Source organism: Cebus imitator, unplaced genomic scaffold, assembly GCF_001604975.1.
Source record: "Cebus imitator isolate Cc_AM_T3 unplaced genomic scaffold, Cebus_imitator-1.0 Scaffold140, whole genome shotgun sequence".
Classification (NCBI taxonomy): Eukaryota; Metazoa; Chordata; class Mammalia; order Primates; family Cebidae; genus Cebus; species Cebus imitator.
Window position 1 is genome coordinate 3,595,812 of NW_016107455.1, and position 17,219 is coordinate 3,613,030.

The window sequence follows — 17,219 nt, forward strand, 5'->3', positions numbered from 1 at the left end:
AGAGAGAGAGAGAGTGGAAAAGGTAAATTATGTGTTAGTATTATAAAAATAGTTTTACCTAGAATACTCTTGAAAGGCTCTTGAGGGCCCCCAGACAATACTTTGAGAACTATTGCTCTAGATGAATCTCCTCGTTTTACATATAAGGACCCTGGGCCTCAGAGACAGTAAGTGAGAGTCAGGCGTGGTGGCTCACACCTGTAATCCCAGCACTTTGGGAGGCTGAGGTGGGCCGATCATGAGGTTAGGAGATGGAGACCATCCTTAGCTGGGCAAGGTGGTGCGCCTATAATCCCAGCTACTCAGGAGACTGAGGCAGGAGAACTGCATTAGCCCGTGAGGCAGAGGTTGCAGTAAGCCAAGACTGGGCCACTGCACTCCAGCCTGGTGACAGACAGTAAGTGAGAAATCACTCTCACAGCCTGCTAATGGTAGGATATTAGATGGTTTATGTCACTTCTCTTGGTTTAGGTTCTCAATTGGAGACTTGGGAAATACACCCCAATGGCCTGTCCTATTCCCTGTAAGTTGCAAAGACTGTCATAATATATTACCCCCCACCCAATTTTTTTAAATAAAAGAGGTACATCAACAAACTTGGTAAATTTTGCAACAGGCAGACTGTGTTTGAATCTAAACTACAATATTTGAATTTGGATTTCTATTTGAACAGAACACTAAGGCAAATTCGACAGCATCCTATTCCATGCAAGCTAGTAATGACAAACTGCACAGTAAATGTCATAGATAAACATGGAAAGCAGATTACCCATAAATAACATATTATTTATCATATATTCTGTGTCTGAAATACAATTCAATTACATATTTCAAAAAAATGTTCTCAAGTACTGGCTGAAGCGGTGGTGGGCACATCAAGAGACTGGAAATAAACTGGTGATCACAAGAACTTTTATAGATAAAATGGAGTTGTTCCGAAATGCAGATATTTTTCATTCTCTAAACCGACCTTATTTTTGTCTTTTAAAGAAAATCAAGAAATCTTCTCAGCCCCCTTGAGATGCTTTCCTTTGCATCCTACCAGATGGTTCAGATCTTCTTTAAATGGATCATAGCCTTGTTCTTTCAAAGAACACAGGGCCCAGAAAAGCTGGTCTAGTGGAGGAAATTCTTCCCAGGGAACCCCCTCCCAACTTTCATTTTTTTCAGGCTCTACACTCTCTGATTCTGAATCATGAGTCACGTCTACTTCTCCTTTCATTAATATAGTAACATAATGGTAATTTTCCTTCCCAATGAGAGAAGTTACAACTGAGGCAAAGCGAACATGTATCAGGTGAAGAGCTTCTTCCCACGTTTCCCTTCGAGCACATTCTTCCCAGCTCTCGCCAAACTCCAAATGACCCCCAGGGAGCTGGAAACTGCCAGCTCCGAAAGACCCTTTCCTCTTCCCCAGGAGGACGCAACGTGAATACTTGCAGCTGGTCACCACGACTCCGACTCCGGACTGCCACCCCTGCGGCTCCGTGCTGGGTGTCACAGTCCGCAGGAGGACTAAAAAATATGTTTTAATTTATTAACACTAAAGTTTAGTGAACGGACCGGGTGCGATGGCTCACGCCTGTAATCCCAGCACTTTGGGAGGCCAACGCTGGCGGATCTCGAGGTCAGGAGTTGGAGACCAGCCTGACCAACATGGTGAAACCCAGTCTCTACTAAAAATACAAAAATTAGCCAGCTGTGGTGGCACACGCCTGTAATCCCAGCTACTCAGGAGGCTGAGGCAGGAGAATCACTTGAACTTGGGAGGCAGAGGTTGCAGTGAGCCAAGATTGCGCCATTGGACTCCAGGCTGGGCAACAGAGTGAGACATAGTCTCAAACAAACAAACAAAAATTAGGTGTGAGGGTGTGCGCTTGTAGTACCAGCTGCTCAGGAGACTGAGACCAGAGAATCGCTTGAACCCAGGAGGCAGAGGTTGCAGTGAGCTGAGATTGCGCCATTGCACTCCAGCCTGGACAACAGAGCGAGACTTTGTCTGGAAAACAAAACAAAACAAAACAAAACAAGTTTAGCAGATGGATTGAGTAGCAGATTAGAAAGAGTTGATAATATAGCCGGGCGCGGTGGCTCAAGCCTGTAATCCCAGCACTTTGGGAGGCCGAGGCGGGTGGATCACAAGGTCAAGAGATTGAGACCATCCTGGTCAACATGGTGAAACCCCGTCTCTACTAAAACTACAAAAAAAATTAGCTGGGCATGGTGGCGCGTGCCTGTAGTCCCAGCTACTCAGGGACTTAGTGAGGCTAAGGCAGGAGAATTGCCTGAACCCAGGAGGCGGAGGTTGCGGTGAGCCGAGATCGCGCCATTGCACTCCAGCCTGGGTAACAAGAGCGAAACTCCGTCTCAAAAAAAAAAAAGAAAGAGTTGATAATATAATCCAGTAAACAATCAAATGAATTTAGGAAAATTCCTTGTAATGTCGTATGGAGAGACAAGGAGATAGAAAACATAAAAGATATGGAAAAGAAAAGCAGATAGTCTTACACAGTCCAACAGAAATATAGTATGAGATACATACATACATATATAATTTAAAATTTTCTAGTACCAACCTAACAGAAAGTAAAAAGAAATGCATGAAATTAATCCAAAATATTATTCCATCATGTGATATAAAAATCATGAATAAATATTTTGTGTTCTTTTTTCCCCACTGTCTTTGAAACCCAGTGTGTATTTTGCACTTATACCACACACAGCTCAGTTGACAGCCATGTGTGGCTAGTGACTATTATCCTGGAGAATGCAGATCTAACTTACATGTAAAAAGATTTCCAAGAGGAAAGGGAGACAGAGAAGGCAATACTTGAAGAGATAATGGTGGATAATTTTCCAGGATTACTGGGAGGCAGGAATCTTGAGATTCAGGAAAGCCGGTGAGTCCTGATCAGGATGTAAATATTTTGTAGGGAAGCCTATAAAAGCCGAAAACAGAAAATGTGTTAAAACTAACCAAGGGGAAAGATAGACTACCTACAATGGAACTTCAATTAGACTGAAGACAGTCACCTTTAGTATCTTTAAAATGTTGACTGAAAAGTTACAATGTAAGAATTTTACACCTACTTGAACTATCAATAGTGAAAGTAAAATCAAAGACAAGGTTATCACAACAGACTTTCACTAAAAGAGAACTGTAACAATTCAAATACAATAAGGTGACTGGAAGTCTGTGGAAATGTGGCAATGTGTGAGAGAAGGGTTCCCCAAAAGAGATAAAAATATAATGTATCTTTTCCTTGTTTTTTAGTATTTTTCCCCCTCTCTAGAGCTTGAATGGCAATGAATGTGTTGAGTTACGGAGTCAGCACTAGTGCAACCTTAACTCCTTGTCATAAGTGTTAGGGAAGCAGGAGCCTAGGAGAGCCAGAGTAAGGCCATTTTAAAATCAACTCCATCTTTTTTTTTTTTCTTTTGAGGTAGAGTCTTGCTCTGTTGCCCAGTCTGGAGTGCAGTGGTGTGATCTCAGCTAACTGCAACCTCCTCCTCCCAGATTCAAGATATTTTCCTGCCTCAGCCTTCTGAGTAGCTGGTATTACAGGCGCCTGCCACCACACCTGGCTAATTTTTGTCCTTTTAGTAGAGACAGGGTTTCGCCATGTTGGCCTGGCTGGTCTCGAACTCCTAACCTCAGGTGATCTGCCCACCTTGGCCTCCCAAAGTGCTGGGATTACAGGCGTGATCTACCGCACCCAGCTAATTAACTCCCTCTTTTATTTACTTATTTATTTTGAGACAGAGTCTTGCTTTGTTGCCCAGGCTAGAGTGCAGGGGCATGATCTCGGCTCACTGCAACCTCCACCTCCCGGGTTCAAGCAATTGTTCTGCCTCAGCCTCCCAAGTAGCTGAGATTATAGGTGCCTGCCACCATGCGTGACTGATTTTTGTATTTTTACAAAATTTAGTCGAGACGGGGTTGGTTTCACTATCTTGGCCAGGATAGTCTCAATCTCCTGACCTCGTGAGCCACGCAGCTCGGCCTCCCAAAGTGCTGGGTTTACAGGCGTGAACCTCCGTGCCCTGCCAGCTTCATCTCAAAACTAGCAAGGCACATTCCTTGCTAGTGATGACCCAAGGTCATAAGATCTTTATAGTTGAGGAAAGAGCCTAAAGATTACCTGCAAGGACAGACTTCTACAAAAACAGAAAGTCCAGATGTCCCAATACCCATAACAAGATTTGCTTTCAAGATAATTATGCTTTTTTTCAAGTTACTTATGCTTTGATGTACTCACACAGTAGAATGTCAAGGATAGATTTCTTTAAATCAATACCATAATAAATTTGGTCATGCTGTCTGCTCTTCTGCACATAGGCACAGCTTAGTTTAGTCTTTGTATAGGCAAGATCCTTATATAAGAAAAACTTAAAGACTGTGTGTTCCTCCACTTGCTTTCTGAGAACGCTCTATTCTATAATGAGGTAGCTTTCAATAAACTATCTCTTCTCACTGCACTCTGATTCTCCTTGAATTCTTCTCGTGTGAGACCCAAGAACCTTCTCTTGGTTCTGCACCAAGACTCCTTTTTCCAGTTACAATAAGGTAGGAGAGAGAAGGGAAGGAGGAGCATATGTTCTTTTATTAGCAGGATAGTACATCATAGTATTCCTCTATTTGTTCAACTTTGGGATACAAAATGTTTAGAAAGCTCAGTGAACAATTAAGAGTTACACAGAAAAAAGACATTGTTTTGGAATATAGGGTAGCAGAGGGAAGATAGGGATTAGTAGCGTGTTTGGGGTTGTATGAGGACAAGAAAAAGCATGACAGGGTGAGGAGGGAGGCAAGACTGAGGATGAGGAAGCCTAAATGGGAAATAGAATTGACAATTGATCACCACTCTATTACTATAAAAATTACCTATTAAAGGCTGAGCACAATGGCTCACGCCTGTAATCCCAGCACTTTGGGAGGCTGAGGCAGGTGAATCGCCTGAAGTTGGGAGTTGAAGACCAGCCTGATCAACATGGAGAAACCCCATCTCTACTAAAAATACAAAAATAGCCGGGTGCGGTGGTGGGCATACGTAATCCCAGCTACTTGGGAGGCTGAGGCAAGAAAATCACTTAAACCTGGGAGGTGGAGGTTGTGGTGAGCCGAGATCATGCCATTCCACATCAGCTCGGGCAACAAGAATGAAACTCCATCTCCAAAAAAAAAAAAAAAAAAAAAAAAAAAAAAAGAAGGGAAGGAAATAGAACTGACAATTGATCACCACTCTATTACTATAAAAATTACCTATTAAAGGCTGAGCACAATGGCTCACGCCTGTAATCCCAGCACTTTGGGAGGCTGAGGCAGGTGAATCGCCTGAAGTTGGGAGTTGAAGACCAGCCTGATCAACATGGAGAAACCCCATCTCTACTAAAAATACAAAAATAGCCGGGCATGGTGGCATGTGCTTGTAAACCAGCTACTCAGGAGGCTGAGGCAGGAGAATTGCCTGAACCCAGGAGGCGGAGGTTGCGGTGAGCCGAGATCGCGCCATTGCACTCCAGCCTGGGTAACAAGAGCGAAACTCCGTCTCAAAAAAAAAAAAAAAAAAAAAAAAAAAAAAAAAAAAAAAAAAAAAAAAGATTCATTTAGCCCTCCAACTGGGCTCCCTGAGGAAGGGGAGTAGGGGGTGCTAATCAGCTAATTTAATCAGCAACTTAATTACAATTTTAATAACTACCATTGATTGAAAACTTATACATGTCAATCATAGCTCTGAAGTGTTCTAGTGTCTTTAAAAATTTAAGCTTCAAAGCTGGGCATGGTGGTGTTTACCTGTAGTTCCAGCTACTTGGGACACTAAGGCAGGAGGATGGCTTGAATCCAGGAGTTTGGGACTTGCCTTGGCAACACAGACCCTGTGTCTTAAAAAAAAAAAAACAAACATTAAATGTCAACAAATCTGTGAAGTAAATTTTTGTAAATTGTGGCAAAATGTAAATAACATCAAATTTACCATTTTAGCCATTTAAAATTATACAGTTCTGGCCAGGTTCGGTGGCTCATGTAATCCCAGCATTTTGGGAGGCTGAGGCGGGCAGATCACTTGTGGTCAGGAGTTCATGACCAGCCTGGCCAACATGGTGAAACCATTTCTCTACTAAAAATACAAAAATTAACGGAGTGTGATGGCGCATGTCTGAGCAGTCCCAGCTACTCAGGAGACTGAGGCAGGAGAATCACTTCAACCCAGGTGGCAAAGGTTGTAGTGAGCCAAGATCTTACCACTGCACTCCAGCCTGGGTGACAGAGTGAGACTCTGTCTCAAAAAAACAACAAAAAAGAAAGAAACAAACAAAAAAACCAATTCTGTGGCATTAAAAACATTTACACTGTTGTACAAATCAAATGAAGTAGATTTTTAAAATAGCTTTACTGATGATCAAACTTTGTATCAGACAGTTTAAGTAATTTGACTGTTGGTAGCAGAGTGAAGATTGAGCTCCTTCTTTGTCTGACTTCAAATTCTGTGCTCATTTTCTTTTATTTTTGAGACGAAGTTTCGCTCTTGTTGCCCAGGATGGAGTACAATGCTGCCAACTTGGCTCACTGCAACCTCCACCTCCAGGGTTCAAGCAATTCTCCTGCCTCAGCCTCCCAAGTAGCTGAGATTACAGGAACTCAAAACGATGCTTGGCTAATTTTGTATTTTTAGTAGAGACGGGGTTTTCTCCATGATGGTCAGGCTGGTCTCAAATTCCCGACCTCAGATAATCTGCCTGCCTTGGCCTCCCAAAGTGCTGTGATTACAGGTGTGAACCACAGCGCCTGGCCTCTATGCTTATTTTCTATAGCATAGACCTGCAACCTTTTGGAGGGAGATGAGATTTAAACAAGTGAAATAGGCTGGGCACAGTGGCCCGTGCCTGTCATTCCAACACTTTGGGAGGTTGAGGTGGGGGGAATCCTTTGAGGCTAGGAGTTTGAGACCAGCCTGGGCAACATAGCAAGATCTTGTCTGTTAAAAAAAATCAGCCAAGCATAGTGGTGCATGCCTGTAGTTCCAGCTACTCAGGATGCTGAGGCAGGAGAGTCACTTGAGCCCAGTAGTTCAAGGCTGCAGTGAGCTATGATCATGCCGCTGCTCTCCAGCCTAGGCCACAGAGCATGACTCTGTCTCTAAAAACTTTTTTTTGTTTGTTTGTTTGAGATGGAGTCTTGCTCTGTCACCCAGGCTGGTGTGGCGCCATCTTGGCTCACTGCACCCTCTGCCTTCTGGGTTCAACTGATTTTCCTGCCTTAGCCTCTGGAGTAGCTGGGGTCACAGGCGCCTGCCATCATGACCAGCTAATTTTTGTATTTTTAGTAGAGATGGGGTTTTGCCATGTTGGCCAGGCTGGTCTTGAACTCCTGACCTCAGGTGATCTACCCACCTCGGCCTCCCAAAGTGCTGGGATTACAGGCGTGAGCTACTACGCCCAGCCTGTCTCTAAACAACTTAAAATTAAAAATAAATAAATAAAAATTTATAAATTAAAATTCAATAAAAACTAAAAACATTTAAAATTGATGTAATAAAATCACAGACTGTCTTAAGCTCTAGGAAGGAAATAGAGTGATATGATGGTTACCGGACTGAAGGCGTAAGAGATTACTTAATGGGATACAGAAGGCCTCTTTGTGGAAATGACCTTTGCACTGAAACTTTTGAGGGGGAAATATAAAGGCTTTGAAGTGAGAAGGAATGTGGCATGTCTGAGACAAAAAAAAAAAAAAAAAAAGGCGGTGGGGTTTAGCTGAGTAAAGTGTGTAAGGGGCAAAGTGATTTAGAAGAGAATTTCACTGAGTGACTTTCATTTTGGTAATACTTACGTTAGGGAGATTGTTAAGCTATGGATGCAATCAATGACAGGCGACTACTGAGCAGTAGTTCTCGATCCCTGTAATTTACAGTCTCAGTGTTATGTAATGAAGATGACCTTCCAAAGTGCTGGAATTACAGGCGGTGAGCTAGATTTTATTTTCCCTGCTTTATAGATGAGAAAACCAAAGATCAGAAAAATTAAGAAACATGTTAAAGTTATCAGCTACTAAGTGGCTAGCCTACTCAAAGGCAAATTTTGGATTTTTCTTCCTTTTCCCTGGAGACTCTGTGGGCAAATCTCCTAAATCTCTCTTTTTTTTTTTTTTGAGGCGGAGTCCCGCTCCGTCACCCAGGCTGGAGTGCAGTGGCATAATCTCGGCTCACTGCAACCTCCGCCTCCTGGGTTCAAGCACTTCTCCTGTCTCAGCCTCCTGGGTAGCTAGGATTACAGGATTATTTTGTACTTTTAGTAGAGACGGCATTTTGTCATGTTGGCCAGGTGGGTCTCAAACTCCTGACCTCAGGTAATCCACTCACCTCGGCCTTCGAACGTGCTGAGATTAAAGGCGTGAGCCACTGCACCCAGACCCTAAATCTTTTATGCCATTTATAATGATTGAAAGTCTAGTCTAGTTTAAATAAAAACTTTCAATTTCAGATGTAACTTAACGCTTCTCCCCTAAGTCTCAGGCAGTTGAAAATTTGTGTTTGGTTTACAGTTTCACTCTTTTCATTCTCCATCCTCTCACTCTGCTGTTTCTGGGTCTCCTCCAGGGTAGAGTAAGTTTTGGTGAGAGCAGAGAAGTAGGTGGAATTAAAAGAAGTCAAGGTCTCCTGTCTTCATGACTGTTGACATCAGAGGCAGAGACCGGGGTGCTGGTTCTTTCTTGTTGGGAGTATTTACATGTTCTTGTGTTCTTTGGAGGATCTACCTGTGGACATCAAGACTCCCATCAGTGACTGCCTCCTGAAGTTCATACTTCCAGCCTCTTATTACTGGGTCTCCTCACACTAGCATATGGCCCTACTGAATAGGTCTCTTTAAGAAGGTCCAGGATGATCTACCTTTTCAGCATCCACTTGGTCCTTAAGAACCTTGCCATGTCAAACACAGGGAGTGGAAGCTACCCCATTGCTGCCCTCTCTCCTTGTCTTGTTGTAGAGTATGCCAGCCAGCTTTCCTAATTCAGAATTCTGTAGGCTAGAAGTGGGTGATCATCTTCATGAATGTGCACAAATGCCAAACTCCTCAAGAGACATGTCTAGTTAACCTCAAAACGTTCCCCATGGTGATCACACAGGAATGGGCTCATGTTTCCACAGTCAGCAAGAGTTACTAGCTTGGGAGAAAGATCTGGCAGACACTCCTAGTCTATTACAGGAAGGGTCTGCAACCCTGGGCTGTGGACAGCTGCCAGTCAGTGGTCTGTTAGGAACCAAGCCCCACAGCAGGAGGTGAGCGGCTGGGGAGCCAGCATTACCACCTGAGCTCCACCCCTTGTCAGATTACCTGAAGCATTAGATTCTCATAGGAGGCAAACCTTATTGTGAACTGAGCATGCCAGGGATCTAGATACTGTGCTCCTTGTGAAAATCTAATGCCTGATGATCTGAGGTGGAAGTTTTATCCCAAAACCATCCCTTTTCCCCACATCCGTGGAAAAATTTTCTTCCACAAAACTGGTCCCTGGTGCCAAAAAGATTTGCGTCCACTGTTTTTATAGTACCCTCTCTTTGTAGTGAGTCCAGCACTCTATCCTCTCCTATGATTTCTTCTTCTTTTTTTTTTCTTTTTTGAGATGGAGTCTTGCAGTGTCGCCCAGGCTGTAGTGCAGTGGTGCGATCTCGGCTCATTGGAATCTCCACCTCCTGGATTCAAGCAATTCTCCTGACTCAGCCTCTGGAGTAGCTGGGACTACAGGCGTGTGCCACCATACCCAGCTAATTTTTTTGTATTTTTAGTAGAGACAGGGTTTCACTATGTTGGCCAGGATGGTCTTGATCTCCTGACCTGGTGATCTGCCTACCTCGGACTCCCAAAGTGCTGGGATTACAGGCGTGAGCCGCCGTGCCCAGCTTTCTATGATTTCTTCTAAAGCCTCCCACCTCAGCCTCCCAAGTAGCTGAGACTACAAGGTGCACCACCACCATCCTCGGCTAATTTGTGTATTTTTAGTAGAATCAGGGGTCTCTCTGTGTTGCCCTGGCTCAAGCAATCTGCTCGCCTCGGCCTCCCAAAGTTCTGGGGTTACAGGCGTGAGCCACCTCACCCTGCCAGAAGACATTTAATCCAACTCTCCATCAAAGTCATGAGTCCTGTTTACAACAACTTGAGATGTCATCTACTTTTCATGTGAACACAGCCAGGAATTAGGAAGGCAGTCCCTAACCGGCAGGTCTCAGTTCTCTCAATCAGGATTTGAGCTTCATCAAATAACTCAAATCCCCTGTTTCCTCCCATATTAAAGGGGAGTAAATATCTTCCTCACAAAACATTTTTGGGAGAATAAAAGTAGATGAATATTAATGGGCTAATCTATTTACAGAGGAAAGTGTGCAACATTAGTTCCCTTTATGGATCCTTTTATTTTTTTGAGACAGAGTTGACCGGGCACGGTGGCTCACGCCTGTAATCCAAGCACTTTGGAGGCCAAGGCGGGCAGATGACCTGAGGTTGGGAGTTCAAGACCAGCCTGACCAACATGGTGAAACCCCGTCTTAAAAAAAAAAAGAGACAGAATTTCGCTCTTTTTGCCCAGGCTGAAGTGCAATGGCATGATCTCGGCTCACTGAAACCTTCGCCTCCTGGGTTCAAGCGATTCTCCTGCCTCAGCCTCCCAAGTAGCTGGGATTACAGGCATGTGCCACCACGCTTGGCTAATTTTATATTTTTAGTAGAGATGGGGTTTCTCCATGTTGGTTAGGCTGGTCTCGAACTCCCGATCTCAGGTGATCCTCCCGCCTCCGCCTCCCAAAGTGCTGGGATTACAGGCGTAAGCCACCGAGCCCAGCCTACGGGTCCCTTTATGGGACAGGACTTTCCAGCTTCGGATTGTCATCACCTAGAGAAAGGTCTTCCTTATATTGAATTGTCTTTGTACCCTTTTGGCACCTTTCTTAAGTTTAACCCTAAGAGGTCTCATAGAATGTCATTTTTCTGTCCACACGACATCTTCACTGATATCTCTGACTTCAGTTGAAGGGACTGAAGATATTGGGAAGAAAAATTGAATTTTTCTTCTTTTTATTTTTTGAGCTGGGGTGCTGGGTGAATCTTCTGTGGATTCCCAAGGGGTGTTTGTGGCGTGAATGGAGCACAGGTGATGTTTCAGTTCATCACGTCCAGCGCTGTCCCAAGGTGAAACGCGCGCGTGGGAAGGACCGTTTTCTCCGGCCCTGGCGGGTCTGCCCTCCTGCCCTGCTAGCATGCTGTGGGAGTCAAGCCTGGAAAGCGTGTGTGCGGGGCACAGGCTCCAGACACTGGAACGCTTTCGAATGGTGGCATTGTCTGCCACATAGCGAGCACTTTATAAGGTCACGTATCGCCCTGAATGAATGGTTAAATCGTGGAAGCTGCAAAAAAAGCCACACAGCTGTGACTGAACACCTAGCCCGGTACTCAAGAACCCCTCTCAGGGGTGCGCGAGAGGCGCCAGAATCAAGAAGCCTCTTTTGGAGTGGGCGGGACCGACCTTGGGCTCCCCCTGCGGGGCACCGCCTCTTTTCCTCTCCGCCCGCCCGCTAGGCGGCGCCATGGAGCTTGCAGCCCACCTGCGAGGCACTCCCGCCCTCCCCACCCCTCAGCCCGCGCCCGGCGGAGAGACTACAACTCCCGGGGTGCTCTGGAAGCGGAGCCGCCGCGGGAGCTACGGGCGGAGGGACGCGAGGGCGGGCTTTCCGGGTGTGTGTTTCCGGCGTTGGCGGCCGTGGCCGGGGACGGTGTGAGAGCGGTAAGATGGCGGCGGCGGCGGTGGTGGAGTTCCAGAGAGCCCAGTCTCTACTCAGCACCGACCGGGAGGCCTCCATCGACATCCTCCACTCCATCGGTAAAGGTCGCCGCGCCGCCTCCCGGGCCCTGCCGGCCCAGCTCGGCTTCTGTCGGTCGGTGGCAGCGGAGAGGGGCTGGGCTAGTCGGCTGTGGTGCTGCTGACTCACTGTGTGTGTGAGGGGGGCCGGGCCGGGGGCGCAGGCCGCTCCGATCTCCCCGGAGCCCCCCGGGTCCCACTCTTGTGGGAGGCCTTGAAGCAGCCCCCGGGTTCCCTTGCTGGCTGCTGACTCACGGGGGGTTCAGCGTGGGGTGGGAGAATGGGCCGAGCTGGGCCCCCACCCGTCCCTAGCCTCGTCCCCGGCTCTGGCCCGCACGAGCTGGTCTGGGTCCCGGAGCAGTGCCGGGCTGCGAGCTTGTCACGGGCTGGTCCGAGAGTCTCTAGTTGAAAGGCCTTGGCGAAACCAGCCCAGGACGGGCATTTCCCGCCGTTGTAATCAGCACAGCCTGCTCCGGGTGGGAGCGCGAGCGCTTGCTCTTCTCTAGGAGTTTCCTTCCACGGGACGCGGGGAGCTGCTCCCTCTCCCCGCCCAGCCCCACGGCGGAAAGCTCCACTAGAGGAGGGTCTCTTTCAGAATGTGAGAAATGCAGGGGTGACACACACCTCAGATTGGCATTTGGTTTGTGGAGGTGGCCGAGACGCTCATCTGCGCTGTGTAGAGTGTAAGAGTGAGGTGTTGGAGTGGGACCGCCCGGCTACAGGAGGTGACTAATCTTTTCAGACTCCCTGTAGAGGGGTTGGAAGTGAGTTAAGGGAGTTAGTTGTCAGCCGCGGAGTTCAGGGAATGCTTTGCAACGGGTCGGCTGCATGTTGCCGGAAAAATTAAAGAAATTTTTCTTAACACTGTATGATGGTCTACACCTGCACACAACAGGAAAACTGAAATGGGAATCCCAGACGGTCGCTTCCGGCAGCTTTCTATTGGGATTCAAGTGTGAACAGAAATTTGTGATGACAGAGGAAGGCTTTAATGTTCACTCATAAAGGATTCAGTTAGGGCATGGACCAGCTCTTCACCGCATGTGATGGGATCTTTTTAGTGTAGCTTGAGAAGATCTGAATTGGCTCAACAAGTAGTATGAGAAGGCACCTGTATGTTGGACTGGGAAGATGTTGGCATGTGACTTATTTAGTGTGTTGAATTTTGGTGTTCCAGACCTGCACGGAGAAAGGACAATGACAAGATCCTGATACTTTGTCGTCGGGGATACTAGAGAAGGAGAGGAGGTGGTTAAGATGTATCTTTGAATGAATTATGTTAGTAAAAGGTGTTTCATGTTAAAAGTTCTGATCTTGACTTAGGTCAGTTACTTTTACGGAACCGGAGTCATGTCAATCACCGTTCCTTGTGTATTTTATTATGGGTACGCTTAGAACTTACGTGAGGAGCATGAATTTTAGTTTTCTGTGCCTAGTGCCTAATGTTTTGGCATTCATAAAGTAGAAATTATGTTAAACATTACAATTAGAGTATTTCCTGTTTGCCCATTATACTGGGGGAGAGTTCCCTGAAAACTTCACTGTTAGAGCAAGCTTGAGGCATGATGGTTGATGGTCTTACTTTTTCTGGACTCCATCATGGAGTATCAAAATCTTGGTTTTTGTCAAGTCATGATGCTTTGTAAGAGTAGTAGTAACTAGTGATGATCACTACAAACTTGGAGAGACTATTCCACGTTTGAATGTTAAAATAGTTATTAACTGTTGAAAATAGGACAGATAGCACAAAGTTCTTTTCACAGACCTCAATGCATTAAAAAACAGCAGTCTCTCCTAAGTGTAGCTGTGCAGGATCACACTGGGGCTTTGATAGTTGTTTTTCTTGAATGACTTTATAGAACTGCTTATCCCTAACACACCCATTAGCTGAGGCTTTTCACAGACCTAAAGTTTATTGAAAGGCTTTTGACTTACAGTCATCAATAACTTGGTCATTTGATTTTAGTTAGTGGCATAAACGACAGGCATGTTTAATATCTTTACATAACATAGTGACTAGCATGGATCTTGGCACCATAAGTATGAAGGATTTGTTTTGTTTTAATTTTGCTTTAACCACAACAGAAACTCAGTGTATGTAGATAAGCAAAATTCTAGTGGATAGAATGAAGAGACACATTTAAAATCAAAAGAGAAGAATACTTTTTTTTTTTTTTAATGATTTACATGGAGCATGTCCTACATATATATGATCATTTTTTTTTCCTGGCTTAGAGGTTTTTTTTTTTACTCTCTAGAATTTGTCTTTTGGTAAATATGAGTTTGTAATGGGCCTTATGAGGGTGAAATTTCCTTCAGTCTTTACTTTTTGGTCAGGATTTTAAGAGGGTTTGCGTTTTTCTCTCCCAGTGAAGCGTGACATTCAGGAAAATGATGAGGAGGCAGTGCAAGTCAAAGAGCAGAGCATCCTGGAACTGGGATCTCTCCTGGCGAAGACCGGACAAGCTGCAGGTAAGTGCTACACATGGATTGTACCTCAAATGCTGAACGAAATTCCTGTCTTTTACTGGAGTAAAGAATCATGGGACTCCATCCACAAACTAAATTCAGCTTTATTTTCTTGGCAACTTTTTTTTAGCAGGAAATTAAGTGGTCTTTAAACTCAGTTCTTTCATGGCAATTTTGTTTTGCAAATGAGTGACAGTCTTATTTTTGTTGGGATATAGTGATCTCTGATTTGTTTCTGGTTTTTGAATTCTCACTGTATTCCCTTACATAGAGGCAGCAACAGTCTTCAATAATTTCACTGAGCAACTCTGATGTATTTAAGATAGATAGCGTCTTAAGCACTTGATTTAAAAATGACCAGGGAGTTTGTATCCAAGTGACTCACTGTTTTTTTTTTTTTTTTTCTTTTGCTAATTAAGAATGAGAATGAGTAAGACATTAAATGTAGCCTTCCCAAGGCTTCTCCAATAGTACCTAGGACTTTGGGCACATCATTGCTCAAACATTCTAGTTGTAATTGAACCATTGACTGATTAGATTTGACATGATAGTCTGATGGTGGGTGTGTCCTTGGAATGAGAAGAGAGTCCTTTTGACCAGGAAGGACCTTTCATTGGTAAAGTGATTAATAGTATTTAGAGAGGAATCTGTTTAAACTTAAAATGGGTGATTTTTGTCAAGTTTAAAATGAATTTAGAACACATTTGATTAGAATGAATTAAGCTCTGGTAAGTGACCTCATGAATTATTTTCCCTAAAATTATGTTGTTCAAGAGAATGATGGGGGTTAGCTAGCACAGCTTCTTGAACTTGAGAACTAAAGATTTTTTTTTTTTCAATTAAAGATAACTGATTTATTAATTATTAAGCTCAGTCTACAGAATTGAATAAAGATGTATGAAATTGTGAGGATGTGTTTACGTGGGCCTTATATCTTACTGAAAACATCATTAAGTATCTATTAGAAGAACTGTACATAATGGTTTTTGAATGCTATGAACTAGTTACTCTTTTTTTTGTTGTTTTAAAAAAATTTTTTTTGAGACAGTTTCAATCTTATTGTCCAGGCTGGAGTGCAGATTGTGTGATCTTGGCTCCCTGCAACCTCTGCCTCCCAGTTTCAAGTGATTCTTCTACCTTAGCCTCCCTAGTAGCTAGGATTGCAGACATGTGCCACTATGCCCAGCTATTTTTTTTTTTTTTTTTTAAGTGGAGGCGAGGTTTCACCATGTTGGTCAGGTGGGTCTCGAACTCCTGACCTCAGGTGATCTATCTGCCTCAGCCTCCCAAAATGATGAGATTACAGGTGTAAACCATTGCACCTGGCCAACTAGTTACTCTTTTAAACACATACATGGTTTAACTTGATTGAATCCTCAAAACAACCTGAAGTAGGTACTGTTATCTGTTTTACACATGAGGATACTGAGCACGGAAAAGTTAAATAATCCACCCAAGCTCATTCAACTAGTAACTGGTAGACTTAGGATTTGAACCTGTGTAGTCCTACTTCAGAGCTCATATAGCCACATGACATCATGGTTATTGCTTTCCTTTAATTGTCTACTTACAAATGATCACTGGTGGGTGGTGTCTTTTCATCTTAGGCTAACTTCCCTCCTATTTAACATACATATGGATTCCATTGTCTGTCAGTTAATTTGAGCTTGGGGGGTTCCAAAACAGTTTTGACAGTTACTCCATGCAAAATATAATTAATAATTTTTCTGAATTATAAAGCCAACTGAAGTGATGTGAAAGTTTTTTTTGTTGTTAGCCAGGTGTTGTGGCTCATGCCTACAGTCCCAGCACTTTGGCAGGCTGAGGCAGGAGGATCCCCTGAGCCCAGGAATTTGCGACCAGCCCTGGCAACATAGTAAGACCCTGTCTCTACAAAAAATAGAAAACTTAGCTGGTTGTGGTGTTATTTGCCTGTAGTCCCCAGCTACTCTGGAAGCGGAGTGGGGAGGATTGCTTGAGCCAAGGAGGTTGAGGCTATAGTGAGCTATAATCACACTACTGTGCTCCAGCCCGGGTGACAGAGCAAGACCCTATCTCAAAAAAAATATTTTTTTGTTGCAATATCCAAATTTCTACTTTCTTCCAGTGGCATGAATTAAGAACAAGTGTATGGTATATAGTCAACACTTCAGTAATTTTCATCCAAAATGTTACTGTTTTGCTTGAAATTCCAATTTTTTATGTAATCTCCTCTTATTTCTTGACCTTCCTGCCTTATGACCCAATACCTGAGAAGTTTAGAAGTGTACTGCTAAGCCTGTTAGAATTTAATAGATGAATTATAAGAACTTTCTTTTTTTTTTTTAAAGACGGAGTGTCACCATGATGGCCAGGCTGGTTTTGAACTCCTGACCTCAGGTGATCCACCCACCTCAGCTTCCCAAAGTGCTAGGATTACAGGTGTGAGCCACAACGCCCGGCAAGAACTTTCAAAAACATTTCTATGTTAACTTATTGTTTTCTAAGAAAGTTTGATGAGTATAGGTATACACAATGAGAACTCTAAGGAATTCTTGGGGCCTACATATATTTATCTGCCTTTGATATTAGTGATAGAGAGGTTTGTATTGTTTCCTCCCTGAGAACAGAAAATGTGTCTGTTCCATTAATCTTCAGTTTTGTTTTTTATGCATTTAATATATGCATAGCATTGTGCTAAGTATCCTACTAAAAAATTTAAGATAGGATCCCTGGCCAACAACAATCACTTGGGGATTACTGAATAAAACAATGTCTGATGTATAATTGTGGTTACAAGTAGTGTTGAGCATCATCAGACATGATGCCTAGGCTGAGGATTTGCATACTTCATAGCCTAAGACTTTTAAAAGGAATCTGTTGAGTTCTGTGAGGTTTGTTCTTTTTTTTTTTTTTTTTTTTT

General features: G+C 44.0%; 2 protein-coding genes across 2 annotated transcripts in view; one reads left to right on the plus strand and one right to left on the minus strand.

The window, feature by feature from the left end:
* Positions 1-446: 446 nt before the first annotated feature.
* LOC108313591 (nucleotide triphosphate diphosphatase NUDT15-like) lies at positions 447-11,578 on the minus strand. The gene is made up of 3 exons (XM_037743278.1): positions 11,516-11,578; positions 7,591-7,663; positions 447-1,515 (listed from the first exon to the last, which is right to left on the minus strand). The coding sequence occupies exons 1-3, from the start codon at positions 11,576-11,578 to the stop codon at positions 995-997; spliced, it is 657 nt and encodes a 218-aa protein (XP_037599206.1). The 3' UTR covers positions 447-994.
* The window catches only part of PSMD11 (proteasome 26S subunit, non-ATPase 11), a 40,650-nt gene continuing 34,951 nt past the window's right edge, over positions 11,521-17,219 (plus strand). The window contains exons 1-2 of the mRNA XM_017542193.2: positions 11,521-11,869; positions 14,219-14,320. Of these exons, the coding sequence (XP_017397682.1) occupies positions 11,779-11,869; positions 14,219-14,320 (193 nt within the window). The 5' untranslated portion in view covers positions 11,521-11,778. The remainder of the gene's footprint in view (positions 11,870-14,218; positions 14,321-17,219) is intronic.

Coding starts and splice junctions, on each gene's coding strand:
- LOC108313591 (XM_037743278.1), bottom strand. CDS start 11,578: ATGGCGCCGCCTAGCGGGCGGGCGGAGAGGAAAAGAGGCGGTGCCCCG. Junction 7,664..11,515: donor CCCCGCAGGGGGAGCCCAAG/GTCGGTCCCGCC, acceptor CCCCCTCAAAAG/TTTCAGTGCAAAGGTCATTT. Junction 1,516..7,590: donor TCTCTTACGCCTTCAGTCCG/GTAACCATCATA, acceptor CATATTTTTTAG/TCCTCCTGCGGACTGTGACA.